Here is a 16,691-nt window from a genome sequence, read left to right on the forward strand (position 1 = left end):
GGTTGACTGTGTAACTTCAGACATATTTGTCCTTGAGTCTGAGACTCACTTTTATTATTTATCATGAGGATAAGTTTACCAACTTTGCTTGGTTGTTAGGAAATTTAAGTGAGATAATACAAGTGAATGTGCCTAGAACATGGTAGACTTTCAAACAAAGCTTAATTCCTTCTTGTCTCAGAGTGGCTCTGATCCTGGTGCGTTAAAGGACAAATGAAAAGGTTTGAATCCTGCCAAGTTCAGTAGGTTAAATGTCATGAGTATACTAATTTTTTTTTTAGTATACTAGTTTTTTTCCATCGCTATCTGGGTGATATCTTAAGTACCTGGCTATGTGTAATGTATTCATTTCAGTAAGGAGGCTGGAGCTGAGAAACAGAATAAAACTCCTGTACTTTCTGGGTACTAAAGTGCCCTATCTACTCTGGTTAGAGGTCCAAACAATAAAAATGACTGAATTTTCTTTTACAAGGTTGATAATTTCTTTGAAGTTAAAGTTAAACTAAAATGGATTTACACTTTTTTTCCAGCATGCTACAAATGAAAACTGATGAGAAACTGAATTTGTCCGATGGGAATACAGCAAGTTGCCCTTTGAGCCCCATTAAGATGTGCCTTAATCGTCCCATTGAATGGAATCTGAATTTGACAGCAGCATCTCTAGCGAGCTGTACAGTTCATAACCAAAATATCAAAAGTGAAGAGAAATAGATTGCGGTTCTTCTTGCACTATCCTTATTTTGTACATCAATATTCCTTCTGCATTTATCATTTGATCTTGAAATATTTCTAGTCCTGTGATATCTTTATATCAATTCATTAGCATTAATCATTTTGATTATAATTCTTTGTATGTTTTTTCACGTTTTACACCAGACCATTGTGGAATTTTACAGTACAAATGGATTTTGATGTTTCTCTTTTTAATGGTATTTTGTGAATCTTTTATGCCCTAAGTTTAAATACATAATTGTCCCTGGTTTTATTTCTGTACACAAAAAAGTTTTAATATATACTGCATTATGTGATTTAGAAGGCTAGTATTGTAAAGATTTGTGATGACCTGACCATGAACAGTTGTACAATAGGTGGATACCAACTACCTCGAAGTGAACTGGTAAAAGGCAAAGGTATCTCTTAGAAGTATATCTCTTTCAAAGTTATATATGTATAGAAAAATGGATCATAGTTTATCATCAAGTAGCATGTTTTCATTCATAGAATTCGAGCTGATCAGTTCTTTCTCTGTACTTTTAAACCTATAAAATCTGTGGGCTGTAAGATCAGTGGCACAATTGCATGTTTACTCTTCAGCAAAGCTGTGCCTCTTGCAGACAAGAATACTATTTGGTGTAAGTTACCAGTTTTGAATGAGAAATGGTAAATGGATTTACATCTATTGATTTTATTGTATTTTAGCCATTTAAGTGTAAAATGTTTTTGAAAATCAGGATAATATTCCTTACCTTTAACAATAATAGTGCAAAAGCATAGTTTCAGCAATGGCTACGTGATTGTGTCTAAAACTTGAATAGTAAGAATACTGAAGGTTTGGTGCTTAAATTTATTTTTCCCTGCCAGAGAAAAAAAGCTTTGGTATGGTGATCCATGGAAGTATATAAGAACATGGCTTCTTCCCTTTGGATAGCCTGACTGTGGGATAAATGGGATTTAGTCTATGGTGTTTCTAAACACTTTTCCTTATAGCACATTCTGTCCTATTTCTCCCTATCCCTCACCCCCCAAAATTATTTTTAAAGTGACAGGGATTTAACAAAATAAGACTTACGTAAGGAATTTGAAGCACAGGAAGACACAGAGCCAACAGAATGAAAAATAATCATCTGTTTTTTATTGTTTTATACCACCACCATATCTGCCTTTTCCTTTTGCTTAATAAGCATTCTTACTTTGTAACTTTCAGGCTCCTTTTATATTTCTGAGTTTTATAAAGCACATATATGTATGTAATATAGCAATTTGGTTCTAAAAAGCACAATGATCTTAATTTAGCTCTATCTTAGAACACTATCTTAAATAAATGGCCTAAATCTTAAAAAGCACAATTATTATTAAAACAGATCCAATGTTAGGGCATTTCTATTCTGGATAATAAAGAGAAAAGGTAATCAGAGGGATAAGAAAACATGTTTTGCTGGGTGTTGCAGACGGAAAGAGGACTGAGTTCATACTCGGTTCCATAAGAGAGGCAAGTGCCAATTTGGGAAGAAAAATAAAATTGACAGTGAAGAAACAGTGCTCATAAACTAGTATGTAAAAGACTTCCTGTCATGTTTTTCCCACTAGAATTGTCTTTTATTATCCACAATATTTATTTTGTTATGCCAAAAATGTAGAAAGCAACTCCATAGTTAATATGTGTAAGTGGGGGTGCCTGGCTGGCTCAGTCAGTAGAGAGCATGTGACTCTTGATTTGGGGCATATGTTCGAACCCCATGTTGGGTGTAAAGATTACTTAAAAAAAAAAAAAAATTAAAAAAAAAAAAAAAAACATGTATATATGAACATCTAACCCAAGAAACACCATCAGAAACATAAGCAAACTAGGACTCTCATATGCAAATATTATAAGAAAAGAAATTATCCATTCGGATAGCATTACCAAAATGTTTTTAGTATAAGAATCACAAAATTATCAAAATAACTGTTCAACTTAGATGCTGGAAACTTTGGATTCACTGTAGCAGTCCTCCTCCCCAAAGGTAAGCTCTTTCCTAGCTAGTTTGTGGTACTTCATTTGCCCTTAAGATGTCCCTTTTTAAATGTTCTAAAATGTTTTCATCTATGTTGGATGTGCCCCATCTAAATCATAAGCTTCTCAAATGCAAGCTACTAGCTAGTTACACTGAGAAGCTGTCCAGAACACCATGATACTAAGTGTGAGAGTTCATACGCATCACCTGAGAAGCCCAATTTCGAAGCCGGTTCCTAGGCCCTCCTTAGACCTAGCTGGTTACACCCAGGGGACCGCTGCAGGCTTCTGGGGAGCACTCGGACAGGCGCTGTCCTAATGTTTCAGTATAGGCCAAAGTAATGTGGAGTCATGTAGCACAAAATCCTATAAAACATAAGGCATTTTCTAATTTTGATACAAGCGTAACTTTATTAAAGCAGAGAACTGAACATAATTTTAAAGGACATGGTTAAAAGGACTTCACCTCCATCATCTCTTCTAACTTATATCTTCATTGAGAAACTGTGCAAGGTTAAGTTTACTTTTTTCTAGTGCTGCTGTTTTGGCTCGTCTTGGCAATCTCATCTTCATTTCTGATTCTGGCTCTGGAATTTCAGGATCACTAAATAGATGTTGAAAATACACCAATTTAAATACAAGCTTTAAAACAAGTTTATTTATCAATAAAACTCTGTTTCTGTCATTTTATCAGTGTGTAATTGATATCCTGATTTTACTAAGTTTAAAACTAAAACCAAAAAAAGACTAACTGGCTGTCTGGCCAGATAGATCATAAAAAACCTAGCTAATTGCTTTTTATTTCTATATGGAACCTGGTATTACAAGGAAAAACAAAATTTTGCGATGAAATGATTAAATAGGAACTGCCCAAAATAATTTTGGAGGACAACACAAAGTGAGGAAACATTTTAAGTTCTCTTAATTTAGGCAATAAATTCTTAAAACACTCTGTAAAAAGCAAGTTTCCTCAAAACATTTTAATCAAAACTTAAAGTTATATACTGAAAATACACACATTACGATTTTACCAATAGATGAACTCAGGCAACTATAAAGTTTCAGCTTACAACAGTGGCTTAATTGGTAGAATCTAAAAGTAAACCCTATGCCACAAGTATATGCAATTTACCATAATAGATTAATCCTGCTTATAAATGTCAAAAACCCAAATCTAAATCCTCAGAGTTTGCTAATTCAAGTTCGAAGGAGTCCTACACCCAATCTTAGAGGCATACATGGAAATATAAACTGAAAGAACATATTAAAGATGATCACCTAGGACTAAGGGCCGTCCCAGTAAGAAAAGCATACAAGCCATAGGAGGTCAAATACTCTTGAAAATGGAATTCTAGAAAATACATATATCCAAGACCTTGCTATTTGCAGTTATCACTGAGTATCTTGTTACCTATTGAGATTCTCTCTTTCACAGTGGAAGCAAACTACAATTTCTTTTCTACTCCTAGACAAAAAAAACCCAAAAAACATTTTCTAGATGTATATGGCATACCTTTCAGAGTCAACCTCCACAGTCTGACGCCTCTTGTTCATCCTAGCTGAAGCTGTCACTTTTCTCCGTCCTTCAAGACAGTATAAAATTCATTATCAAAATTTATTCTCAGTTGCTTAGTGTTTCTATTTTCTGGGCTACCCAAATCCTTCATTTTCCCTCTGCAACACATTTCTTCCTAGTTTCCAGCCATTTATTAATTTCTTTTGTAAACTTGGATAATAGGCAAAGGAAAATATGGAAATCAAATTATAGGGAGGCAAATTTTAGTTAAATATGTATGGGAGAAAGGAGAATATGAAAAACATGCTATGTAAAGAGTATTACTTCTATTATGGCCATAGCACATAACCTACAGAGAAACTAATCAAAATTAAGGGGAGAAAAGTAGGGTAAGCCCATCAGCAGGTCCGGGAGAGAGAGAACTTTAATGTAAGGTAATGGCTTCTTATAAAATATTCCATCGTATATATGGCCAATTCAAATGTGTTATAAAACATTTTTCAATATAAAAACTAGATCTTCTAACAAAATGCTGAAGATTGCAAAAATTCTACTTGCTAGAGATTTCCAAAGTTAAGAAGACAAAGTTAGCAAACCATGATGCTCCTCATTTATGTATAAGAATTGGATCAAATTTCTCCATATGAACATTGGGTTGAAATTTATATATCCTATTTATTATTCATGTGAAACTTACTGTTTTTCTCCAAAACCTTACATAATTGCTTATAATGCAGCTAGCCCCAAGAAAACATCCAACAATATGGGACTAATTTGGAACAATACCCAACAATAAGCATGTAAATAAGTGATTGGCTATAAAAATATTATGGCCAGATTCCATTCAGGAAAAAATTAAATCTGCATAGAAAAGGGCCTCAAAATTCTTTCTTAAGAATTAAAATAATGGTTGGCTCGTGGGTGGGATGATTTGCGTTCTTTATATTAGTTTGCTTGCATGTATTTTCTGATTCTTCTGTAATAAGCATGAACTGCTTTTGTAATAATAATAAAACAATAAAAAGTTGTTGAATTTCAGATTTTTTTCCAAGTGATCCCCTAATAGTCAATATTTACTTTATTCCAACAAATCCCTTATTGTTGGATACTCCTTGGGAAAGAAATGATGTTGAGAAATTATAAAATAAAATGGGAAAAAGGAAAACAGAAGCCCAGATAAGTACTACAGGGATAAGGTTTTCAAAAGTGCTTAATCATACAAAGGACAGAATACAATAACTGATAATATAAAATCATCATTGATCTTCTAATAAAAGAATCTTAATTTAATCCAAATAGTCCTTAGCAATATGATACATTGCATCATATCTCTTTCAATCTAATACCAGCAACACTGGTATTAGAATCTGAGACACAAAGCAAAACCTAATATCAGCTGAAAGAACTGAAAATAAAGGATACCTGACACATTTAAAATCTTTACAACAAGGAAACTTGTTGTAAATAGTGAATATTTCATTGGAAAACAGAACTGAAAAGTTTTATTATAAAGATCCATACACTACCTCTGTTGGTCTTTTGCTGAGTGGATTTTGATGCTCGGGTTGCTTTTACATCCCTGAGAGGAGTTTTATATGCTTCTTTACTTTTTTCTGTTAAAGGAAATAATACAATTCTTCATTAAATATTTTAAATGGTCTTTCCAAGTCAATTTTTCATAAAACAGATATGACAAACCAGTACCATTAGCAGCTACTGAAAATGATCATAAATCAGCATTTCAAAAAATGTGAATATTGGAAAGCAAAGGAAACCTAAGACAGTATGCATGGTGAAAAACATACACATTAAAAAATTTTTTTAAAAAAGCTATGAAAGTAGAATAAACACTTATCAGTAATATACTTCCTAATGGAATTAATAAGAAACATTTTTCCTTCATTTCTGAAATCCAACCACATGTTAGAGGAGAAAAAAAGTGGCTCTAGGGATGAAAAGGACAGAATCTTACAAATACTCAGGTTAATATGTTATTACCATCTTCAATTTGAAAAGCAGTCATAGCCATGTTGGCATCCTGTGCCTCTATCACTTGGTCATCACATTCTTTATTTCCTTTTTCTAACTGAATCTTGATTTTCTCCAGAGCTCTCAGACACGTCCTATCTTTTACTTGCTATAACAAAAAACATAATTAATGGTTTTTAATTAATTTAATTTAATCCTAAACTTTTTTCAAAAAAGCTACATATGGATATCAAGATGTTTAAAAACATTTTAAAAATCCTATTGAATTTACGAAGAAAATATTTACTTCAAATGAGCAGACAAAATTTGCCAACAAATGTATAATTTACTACAACCACATAATGTATTTAATACAACCACGTAAATTCTACTTTAATAAAAAATTTGTACACAATAATTTACACACAGAGTAATTAGAAACTACTTTACCTCCAGAATTTCATTCAATAAAACCAAAAGATCTTGAGCAAGGTTGCTACTGAGTTCTAAAGAACCCAAGGCTTTCGTATAGACCCGAATTTCTGGTGAACATGGACATGTTAAGATCTCATTGCAAATTTTTATAGCCAGATTGTCATGAACTGATAAGGCCTAGAAAATCAAGAGAAAAAAGTTTTATAAACTGGAAATGGTATTACAATATAGTTCCTACACATCTAACAAATATTTCCAACTAATTATCTTGCAATAATCCCAAATGCAAAATGTCTAAAACCAAATTTAACATATTCCTCCCAAACTGAACTCTCCCTCTTCTTATAGAGGATGCTCTGGTATAGAGTCCAGAACCACCCCCTTCATGAATGAAGCATTCATCCACCAGCTACTTTGAGATCTGGAGGCTAAAGGTTCTCAGGTGCAGAACTGATCCAGGCTGAAGACTGTGGGGCCTGCCACATTAGTCCACGTTCGATGCCTGGAAGATACGTAGGTACAACAGGCCAGCCTTGTCTCCATCTGGACAACTTAAAGGACTATCCCAGTTCTGGAACTTCCTGTGGCATGAGCTGGGGGTTTAAAACTGCATGACAGCTCAAGTTCTTCCTCTGTTCCAGCCTACTTCCCTCACTCCTCCAGGATGACAATCAGGAGAAAACTGCAATTAAAAGATGTCAACAGCTCCTTTGAAGTCTTCTGTAACCCATACTCAGGACCTTGGTTGGACTCCATCTTCCTTGCCTCCCTAAGTTCCTTCTTCATGTCTTTAACACCCATATTTTTCTTTTCCATATCACCATCTCCTATTCTTTTCTTTCTACTTTCTATTGCTCTTATCCTTTTTCTACAAGTTTTTATCTCTTAATTATATAGGTTTCCAACTGCCCTCTTAATATTCACTCTCTATTCTTCTCACCAGTTCACCTCATACAGAGATACTGGCCACCAAACTGAGCTTCTTCATAGAGAACTTTCACCCATTAAGCCTTTCAGTATATACCCTATTACAGCAAATACAGCCAACTCCAAATTCCCTACCTTAATGTTCTGCCCTCAACAGGGCCATTCTGGCTCTTTACCTAAAGAGCCAGAATGGCTTCTTCCATAGTCCCCTGTATAACTTGGATAGCCAGCTACTTTTTCTAATCACTTTTACCTAAAGTCTTCTTCTCTACCCAAACCACTGTACAAATCCCAACAAGACCAAACTGAATTTTACCAGTAATGCTATACTCATTGCCCCTGCTACATGAACCCTGCCTCCTTAAGTCCTGAAGCACTTAGTAGCTCTATCACCTATCCTTACATATTTTGCCTTAATATCCTTTGTAATCTTCTCTCCAACAACATATAACTTAACGACAAACCAAATTAATAATATTAAATAAAATTAAAAAGCTATACTTTCAATTTAATTAGCTGGCATCTGAAATCACATTAATTTTCAATATGGTTACAAATAATATTAAAGGATCCAAAACTCAGTTTAAGTTTAATTTATGAGACAGTTTGCAGTTAACTTATCTTCTTTGAATTAAAAACAAAGATGAGCTTGAGGTGACCTTCATTCTTTTTTTTTTCTTTATTTTTTCAGTGTTCCAAGATTGTTTATGTACCACACCCAGTGCTCCATGCAATACCTGCCCTCCTTAATACCTTCATTCTTTGAATTCTCCTTTCTTATCTCAGAAACATAGCAGATAAGCCAACCATTGAAGACTCAATGAGTCCTAGATAAACAGAGGACATTTTTCAGAATGTTTAATAGCCAGCTCTAGGTTGGGAAGGGGTAGTAAGAGAGATGAGTTTTTGGCAAGTTCTGAATTTCAGTAGCAAACTGCTTTTGTCTTTTTATGATCGATTATCACCATATTTTCCAAAAGATCTTTTTCTTCCTTGTGGTATGTGCCACCATAAAGACCAGAAATCTCAAGATCAAACCATGGCCTCTCTTTCTAAGAACCAATGAAAAGGATTGTTTTATCAAAAACAGTGACCTGTATGATAGTCATCATCCTTATCATCCATGGGCTAATATACTCACCCACCTGATAATCTTGTGAACTCTTGGCCTGAAGATTTAATCCACTTGGTCTTGTCAAATCTACAAGTAACTCAGCAACATTAGTGATATCTACTTCAGCTAAAGGAGAAGATGCAGGAGCACTGGCCAGTGTTTGCAGAGTTGGAAGAAAGGCTTCTTCAAAACATTCCTGATTAGTCCTATCGAAAAACAATTTGAAAAGTACGTGAGCAAAGAAAAGGCATATGATTCTCAAAAAAAAAAAAAAAGTATAAAATTCACCCCATCAAGATACAGTATATTTTCATCTAAGAAAGAGACAAATAATTCAGGTAAATAAAATCTAGGTAAGTTCTCATTTTCATTACTAACCACTGAAAAACAAGGAAGAGAGACAAAATTATATTTATAGATATGACTCATGGGGAACCTGAATTTAACTTCAAGTCAGATCCTGATTTATCAATATAACTAAATACCTGCTCGCATAAGCAAACATGGGGAAGAACACGCCTAGGCAATGTCGAAGTCGAACATCCTCTTCAGTCACAGGATTGTACCATAACAAGACAAGACGAGAAAGAATCCTGCTGCTGACCAAGAGCCCTGAGAACATCAGTTTGGCTAGACCTTCTGCAGCTCCTGTCCTGAGTTCAGACACCTAAGAAAAATGAGTTTCATTAAAAGAATTTCTTTAATTTGTATTTCGTTTTTAAGCCTTACAATGTAGCCGGTCCTACAATATTTTTCTATGAACTATCAAAAAATCACGCATACTATGAATTTCTTAAAAATGCATAAAAATATTTTAGGTTAAGGCTATATGACAAATTACTAGTCTAGCTAAGAAAACCTCAATTTCCTCCAAATTTTTTAGAAGAACCAAAAGGCCTTTTAAATATTGTGAAACCAGAAGTCAAAACAGTAAACTATTACATGCTGCTCATGAGATAAGATAGAAAACACTCAGTAACATCCCTGCCATCAGAGGAAGGTGACCTATAAATGGAACCTCCAGAGGGAGTAACAATGTGTTATGAATAAAGGGGAAATGGGAATAGAAAGTGTACATGTGGAAAAAGGAATTCCTAGAGAGACCAACCAAAGCAAACCTTAGAGAAGAAAATAGAAAAGATACAGTGATATTCAAATGGAGGTACAGGCATAAAAGACAGGTAACTAAAATTAGTTACTGATACTGAATTATTAAAGTCAAGCCTCTGACACTTCCTAGCTACATGATCCTGTGCATATTAACTCTGTACCCCACTTTAAAAAAAAAAAAGATTGACATACTTATTTTAAAGAGGGAACACAAGTGAGGGCAGTAAGGGACACTGGAAGAGAATCTCAAGCAGACTCCCTGCTAAGTGTAGTGCCCTCATGTGGGGCTGGATCCCATGACCCTAGATCATGACCTGAGCGAAAAATCAAGAGCCGGACGCTCAACTGAGCCCCCGAGGTGCCCCATGTACCCCACTTTTTTCATATTAAAGTAGAAAGAATAATAAAATTACAGTTACAAAGAAAAAAATACTACGAATAAAACTCTTAGAAGTGCTATCCACATAGGGGTGCCTGGGTGGCTCAGTCAGGTAAGCGTCTGACTCTTGGTTTCAGCTCAAGTTATGATCTCAGGCTCTTGAGATCCAAACCTGGGTCAGGCTCAGAGCTCAGTGGGGAGTCTGTACCTCTCCCTCTGCTCCTCTCCCACTCTTTCACTCTCTCTCAAATAAATTTTTTTAAAAGTGCTATCCACATAGTAAATCTTCAACAAATACTAGTTATTATTTGTTATTACTGATGAACAGTAAATATCCTCAGTGATCACACTAGAGAGCCTCAAAACCAGGCAAAAAAATTGAGCTATAGTGAGGCAGGATGTGGAACCACGTAAGGTTTTGAAATGGTGGAAAAATAAAGACTTAAATGAGATTTTAGGGAAGTTATCTTTGCAGATTATAATCTATGAGTATAAATCAAGTCTAAACTAGAGAGACACAAGCAATAACAATGGATTGAGCAAATACAAAAACTATTACAAAAGTTTTCCCAAAACTCAAAAATAAAGATTTAGAGACCAACAAGATAAGTTAAGTGCTAGGGCACTAGCACGTGCTTTCAACACACTAACTCATTTAGGGGTCACAATAACCAGGAGGACAGAAACTTTGTTCCACTCAGCACTTGTACTCTCAAGAACATATAGTGACTGGCACATAATTTGCTCTCCAATATTTGTTGACTTAATTGAAGAAGCATCCAGTGAATAGGCCTCATAACCCCTGTTTGGCAGATGAGGAAAAAAGCCAGAGACAGTAAACACCTTATTGAAGATTAACACAAATGCGACCAGAACACAAATGTACAAGTCTACAACTCCAAAGGCTACATGCTCCCCATCTTTTTAAAATGTTTAACTGTGACATACTTTCCTGATAGCAATAGAGCAATAGTGCTCTGAAGTTGAATGTCAGAAATTTGAAACAAAACAAACTGCAAGTCTTTAAAACATGTAAAAAAAAAAAAAAAAACCTCTTATTATTGCCCAGAGGGCAGTGAAGTAAGTCAGATTTTGTTTAGTGGTGATGACAAAAAAAAGTCAAAATCATAGAATGTAGTATTGCCAGAAAGAGATTATGGTACCAGTACTATTAAAACAAAAACAAAAACCCCTCATTCTTTTGTCACACACTTTTACTGTTCAGTCATTTCCTACCAGTGCAATGTCAGCAAACCCACAGCACTAGGTAATTCCCATTAGGAAATTAGTATATCAATGAAATATTAACTCAAAATTTAAAACCAACATCTGCCTTTCGACTGGTAAGTTTAATTTATTTACACTTAAATCACTGATAAGAAAGGACTGATTACCACAATTTTGCAATCAAAATGTGGTAAGTCAAAAACTGTTAAGAGAGACAAAAAACAACAAATACTGATATTAAAAAGGTTAATTCATCAAAAGATAATTAAAAGTATAGCTAAAACACAAACAGAGTCTCAGAATACATAAACAAGCATTGGCAAAAATGCTGAAAGAAACAGTTCAACAATAATAACTGAAGAGATTTCTGAAACGGACAGAACACCCAGGCAGATCAATAGGGAAACAACTAAAAGGACTTGAACAATCTTATAGACCAACCAGACCCACCAAAACATATAGTCCACTCCACTTCACTATAACAGAATACACTTTCTTCTCAAGGGCACATGGAATATCCTCATGGATAGAAACTATTTAGGCCCAAAACAACTCAAAATAAATTTAAAAACAATGAAAACATCAAAATATCTCCTCAAACCATAAGAGAATATACTTAGAAAGCAACACCAGAAGACTATAAAATTCACAAATATGTGTAAACAATATGCTTTTTACATACCGATGAGATAAAGAAGACATAAAAGGGAACTTTAGAAAATGCTTAGAAATGCACTAAAGTGAAAAATACAAAAACCAAAACTTATGAAGTATAACATAAACAGTCTTCACAGGGCAATTTATAGTAGTAAATGCCTACCTTAAAAAAAAAAAACTTGGACTTCCAGGAAGATGGTGAAATAGGAGTATTCTAAGCTCATCTCTTCCCATGGATATATCTAGGTAACACCCACATCAGTATAAATAATCCAGAAAACAACCTAAAGACTGGCAGAACAGACTCCACAGCTACATGCAGAGAAGAGGCCGCATCAAAAAGAGCAGGAAGGGTGGAGCCATGGTCAGGAACCAAACTGATCCCCAAGGAGGGACACTGCAGCCACTGGACAGAGGAGAGGAGGAGACCCTATCCCAGGCACCCCAGGCACTGGAGACCTTCACTGGGAAAATGAATCCCCATAACATATGGCTTTGAAAACCAGAGAGGCTCAACACTGTGAGTTCTTATAATCAGTGGGGCTTAACACCTGGAACTTGAAAACATCACCCAACTGGGCTCTGGAAGAGACAAATGGAGATAGGAAACTCAGTCCCTTAAAGGGACAGCATATCAAACAACCCCTCTAAGATATAGCATGGAAGCAATAATTTGAAAAAGGCCTGGAATATACAGGAAGATTTATTTACTAATCTCTGAATATGTGCTAGAGGAACAGGGATCTTTAGAAGCCTTCTCCAAGAACAGAGCTGGCAGGTGCCATTTTCTTCCTCTGATCCCCAGCCCAGATACCCAACACTTGAGGGAACCAGCCCAGGATGAACACTTTCCACCTACCTTGCTAATAGCACCCCCCACTCCTGAATTCTCCAGACCTACCCCTTCCCACAGCAGGAATTCTCCAAAGCAGCTAAAGCAGTGGGGTGAAGGCAGACATCTAATCTGACTGCCAGCTCTGCCTAACAATGAATGAAAGCTTCCCAGGGCATGACACTAGGACAGCCCTTTCAGTTCACTGTGACCATATCTCTAAAACCCAGATTGACCCAATCAAGCCCGAAGTGGCCCCAGACTGGCCCATTAAAAATATAGGGACTAAAAGCTTGCCAATAAGCAACGGGAAAAACCATTACAGATGAATGAATTGACGGCAAACATGGCTCAGCCACAACAGGAAGCTTCATAGCACACACAGGAGATAGCACTGAAGCACCAGGTTTTGGTGAACAGGGGACACTGCACTCAGGACACAACAGGAATTCTTCTTCATACAGCCACTCTTTCAAGAGCGGAAGACAAAGCTGACTTTCCTAACACATAGAAATAGACACAGAGTTAAAGAAAATAAGACAGAGGAGTATATCCTAAATAAAAGAACAATAAAAAAAGCTGAAGAAAGAGAGCTAAATGAAAAAGAGATAAGTAATATGCCTGACAGATCATTTAAAGTAATGGTCACTAGAGAAGGGCCATCCATACCCCAGTGTTCATAGCAGCAATGACCAGTCGCCAAACTGTGGAAAGAGCCAAGATGCCCTTCAACAGATGAATGGATAAAGAAGATATGGTCCATATATACAATGGAGTATTATGCCTTCATCAGAAAGAATGAATACCCAACTTTTGTATCAACATGGATGGGACTGGAGGAGATGATGCTGAGTGAAATAAGTCAAGCAGAGAGAGACAACTATCATATGGTTTTACTTATTTGTGGTGCATAAGGAATAACATGGAGGACACTGGGCGAAGGAAAGGAGAAGTGAGTTGGGGGAAATTAGATGGGGAAACGAACCATGAGAGACTGTGGACTCTGAGAAACAGGGTTTTGGAGGGGAGTGGGGTGGGGGTTTGGGAGAGCCTGGTGGTGGGTATTAAGGAGGGCACGTATTACATGAAGCACTAGGTGTGGTGCATAAACAATGAATCTTAGAACACTGAAAAAATAAAATTTAAAAATAAACAATTTAAAAAAATAAAGTAATAGTGCCTAAGATACTGGACTTGAGAAAAGAATGGAGGATCTCAGTGAGACCGACAACCAAGGGATAGAAAAAATAAAGAACAAATCAGAAATGAAGAATTCAGTCACTGAAATTAAAAACACACTAGAGGAATAAACAGTAGATTGGACAAAGTAGAACAGAGCAGTAATCTGGAAGACAGAGTAATAGCAATCAAGCTGAACAAAAGAAAAAGATAATATAAAATGAGAATAGATTAAGGGAACTCAGCAACACCATCAAACACAGTAATACAGGGATCCCAGAAAGAGAAGAGATAGTAGAGAGGAAATAAAATTCATTTGAAGAAATAAGGGGTGAAAACTGTTTGAAACTGGGGAAGGAAACAGAAGTCCAGACCAAGGAGGCACAGAAAGCCCCCTACAAAATTATCCCAAGAAGGTCCACACCAAAACACATAGTAATTAAATTGACAAAAAGTAGTGGGGCACCTGGGTGGCTGAGTTGGTTGAGTGGCCAACTCTTGGTTTTCAGCTCAAGTCATGATATCAGGGTCACGGAATCAAGCCCTGCATTGGGCTCCACACACAGCATGGAGTCTGCTTGAGATTCTCTGCCTCTCCCTCTGCCCCTCCCCTCACTCACATGCTCTCTAAAATAAATTAAGTCTTTTAAAAATTGGCAAAAAGTGGTGATAAAGAGAGAATTTGAAAAGCAGAAAGAGAAGACCGTTACATACAAGGGAAACCCCTTAAGAATATCAGCTGACTGTTCAGCAGAAATTTTGCAGCTAAGAAAGAAGTGACATGATATATTCAAACTGTTAAAAGAAAAAACCTGCAACCAAGAATACTCATTCAGCAAGACTATCATTCAGGGGGCACCAGAGTGGCTCAGTTAAGCATCTGCCTTCAGCTTGGGTCATGATCCCAGGGTCCTGAGATCAAGCCCTGTATTGGACTCCGTTCTCAGCGGGAAGCCTGCTTCTCCCTCTCCTGCTCCCCCTGCTTGTGTTCCCTCTCTGTCAAATAAATAAATAAAATCTTAAAAAAACAAAAAACAACTATCATTCAGGATCAGAGAGATAAAGAGATTTTCAGACAAACAGAACTTAAAGGAATTCATCACCATAAATCCGACTTATGAGAAATACTACAGGGGATTAGTGGAAAAGAAACACCATAACCAGGAGTAAGAAAACTAGGAAGCACAAAAAGAGTAAAATTAAGAATACCTATGAAAATCAGTCAAGGAATTCACATTTTATCTAAAATGTGGGGGAAGAGAAGTAGAAATTTAGTACTTTTAAAATGGTTCAAACTTAAGCAACCATCAACTTAATATAAACTGCTATATCCATGTTTTATGTAAACCTGATGGTAACCCAAATAAAAAATCGGTAATAGGTATGCAAAAAGTAGAGAGGAATCCATGTATTTCACTAAATAAAGCCAACAAACTGTGAATGAAGAGACCAAGAAAGAAACGGAAAAGTAAAAACACAAAACAAGTAACAGAAAAGCAGTAAGTACCTAACTATCAATAATTACTTTGAATATAAATGGGACTAAATGCTCCAATCAAAAGATACATAGTGACAGAATGGATTTTTTTTTAAAGTGCTGCTTAAAAGACTCTTTTCAGACCTAAAGACACATGCAAATTGAAACTGTGGTATAGAAAAACATTTATCTGCATATGGAAGTGAAAAGAAACCTGGGGCAGAAACAATTATATCGGAAAAAACAGACTTTAAAACAAAGTCTGTAACTACAAAGGACAGCATATAATCAAAAGGGAACAATGCAACAAGAAGATATAACAACTGTAAATATTTATTCCCCCAAATGACAATACCCAAATACATTAAGCAGGTAACAACAACAACAACAAAAAAGTAAGTAATCGATAGCAATATAATTATAGTAGGGGACTTCAACATCCCACTTACAGAAATGGATATATCATCCAAACAGAAAATAAAGAAATAAACAATGACTTTCAATGACACATTAAACAAGAGGGATCTTGGAGGTTAAATAATATGCTACTAAACAATTAAGGAAGCAACCAAGAAATTAAACAAAAAGTAAAACCGAGACACATGAAAATGAATAAAATCTTCGGGATACAGCAAAAGCTCTACTAAGAGGGAAGTTTATCACAACACAGGCCTACCTCAAGAAGGCAGAAAAATCTCAAATAAACAACCTAAACTTACACATAAAGGACCTAGAAAAGGAAGAATAAACAAAACCCTAAACCAAAAGAAGGAAGAAAATAACAAAAATTAGAGGAAAAATAAATGAAATAAAAACTAATAGAACACATAAATGAAGCCAGGAGCTTGTTCTTGAAATGATCAATAAAACTGACAAACTTTAGCAAGATTCATCAAAAAGGAAGGGCAGGGGGAGAAAAAGAAAAAGAAAAGGACTCCTAATCAGAAATAAAAGAAGAAAAATAACAACCAAAATCACAGAAATATGGAAGACTAAAGCAAATATTATGAAACATTATATGCCAACAAATTAGAAAACCAAGAAGAAATGGATAAATTCCTAGAAATATGTAACCTCCCAAAATTGAATCAGGAATAAATAGAAAATTTGAATGGTTCAATTACCAAGCAATGAAATGAGTCAATAATTTAAAAAAA

General features: G+C 35.5%; 2 protein-coding genes across 9 annotated transcripts in view; one reads left to right on the forward strand and one right to left on the reverse strand.

Annotated features, from left to right (window-relative positions):
• Window positions 1-5,267, forward strand: part of LCORL (ligand dependent nuclear receptor corepressor like) — a 161,649-nt gene extending 156,382 nt beyond the window's left edge. For 5 of the 8 annotated variants that reach the window (XM_082728416.1, XM_082728423.1, XM_082728426.1 and 2 more), the window contains one exon: window positions 531-2,521. In XM_082728416.1, the coding sequence (XP_082584542.1) occupies window positions 531-544 (14 nt within the window). In that variant the 3' untranslated portion in view covers window positions 545-2,521. Of the gene's footprint in view, window positions 1-530 lie in introns of all 8 variants that reach the window. The other 3 variants (XM_082728422.1, XM_082728418.1, XM_082728424.1) reach the window with 2 other exon arrangements.
• The window catches only part of NCAPG (non-SMC condensin I complex subunit G), a 52,766-nt gene continuing 39,171 nt past the window's right edge, over window positions 3,097-16,691 (reverse strand). The window contains exons 15-21 of the mRNA XM_082728430.1: window positions 9,159-9,340; window positions 8,705-8,879; window positions 6,648-6,809; window positions 6,228-6,366; window positions 5,756-5,842; window positions 4,227-4,296; window positions 3,097-3,317 (exon numbers count right to left, since the gene is read on the reverse strand). Of these exons, the coding sequence (XP_082584556.1) occupies window positions 3,194-3,317; window positions 4,227-4,296; window positions 5,756-5,842; window positions 6,228-6,366; window positions 6,648-6,809; window positions 8,705-8,879; window positions 9,159-9,340 (939 nt within the window). The 3' untranslated portion in view covers window positions 3,097-3,193. The remainder of the gene's footprint in view (window positions 3,318-4,226; window positions 4,297-5,755; window positions 5,843-6,227; window positions 6,367-6,647; window positions 6,810-8,704; window positions 8,880-9,158; window positions 9,341-16,691) is intronic.

The sequence above is a fragment of the Mustela nivalis genome (genome assembly GCF_964662115.1).
Source record: "Mustela nivalis genome assembly, chromosome: 4".
Taxonomy (NCBI): Eukaryota; Metazoa; Chordata; class Mammalia; order Carnivora; family Mustelidae; genus Mustela; species Mustela nivalis.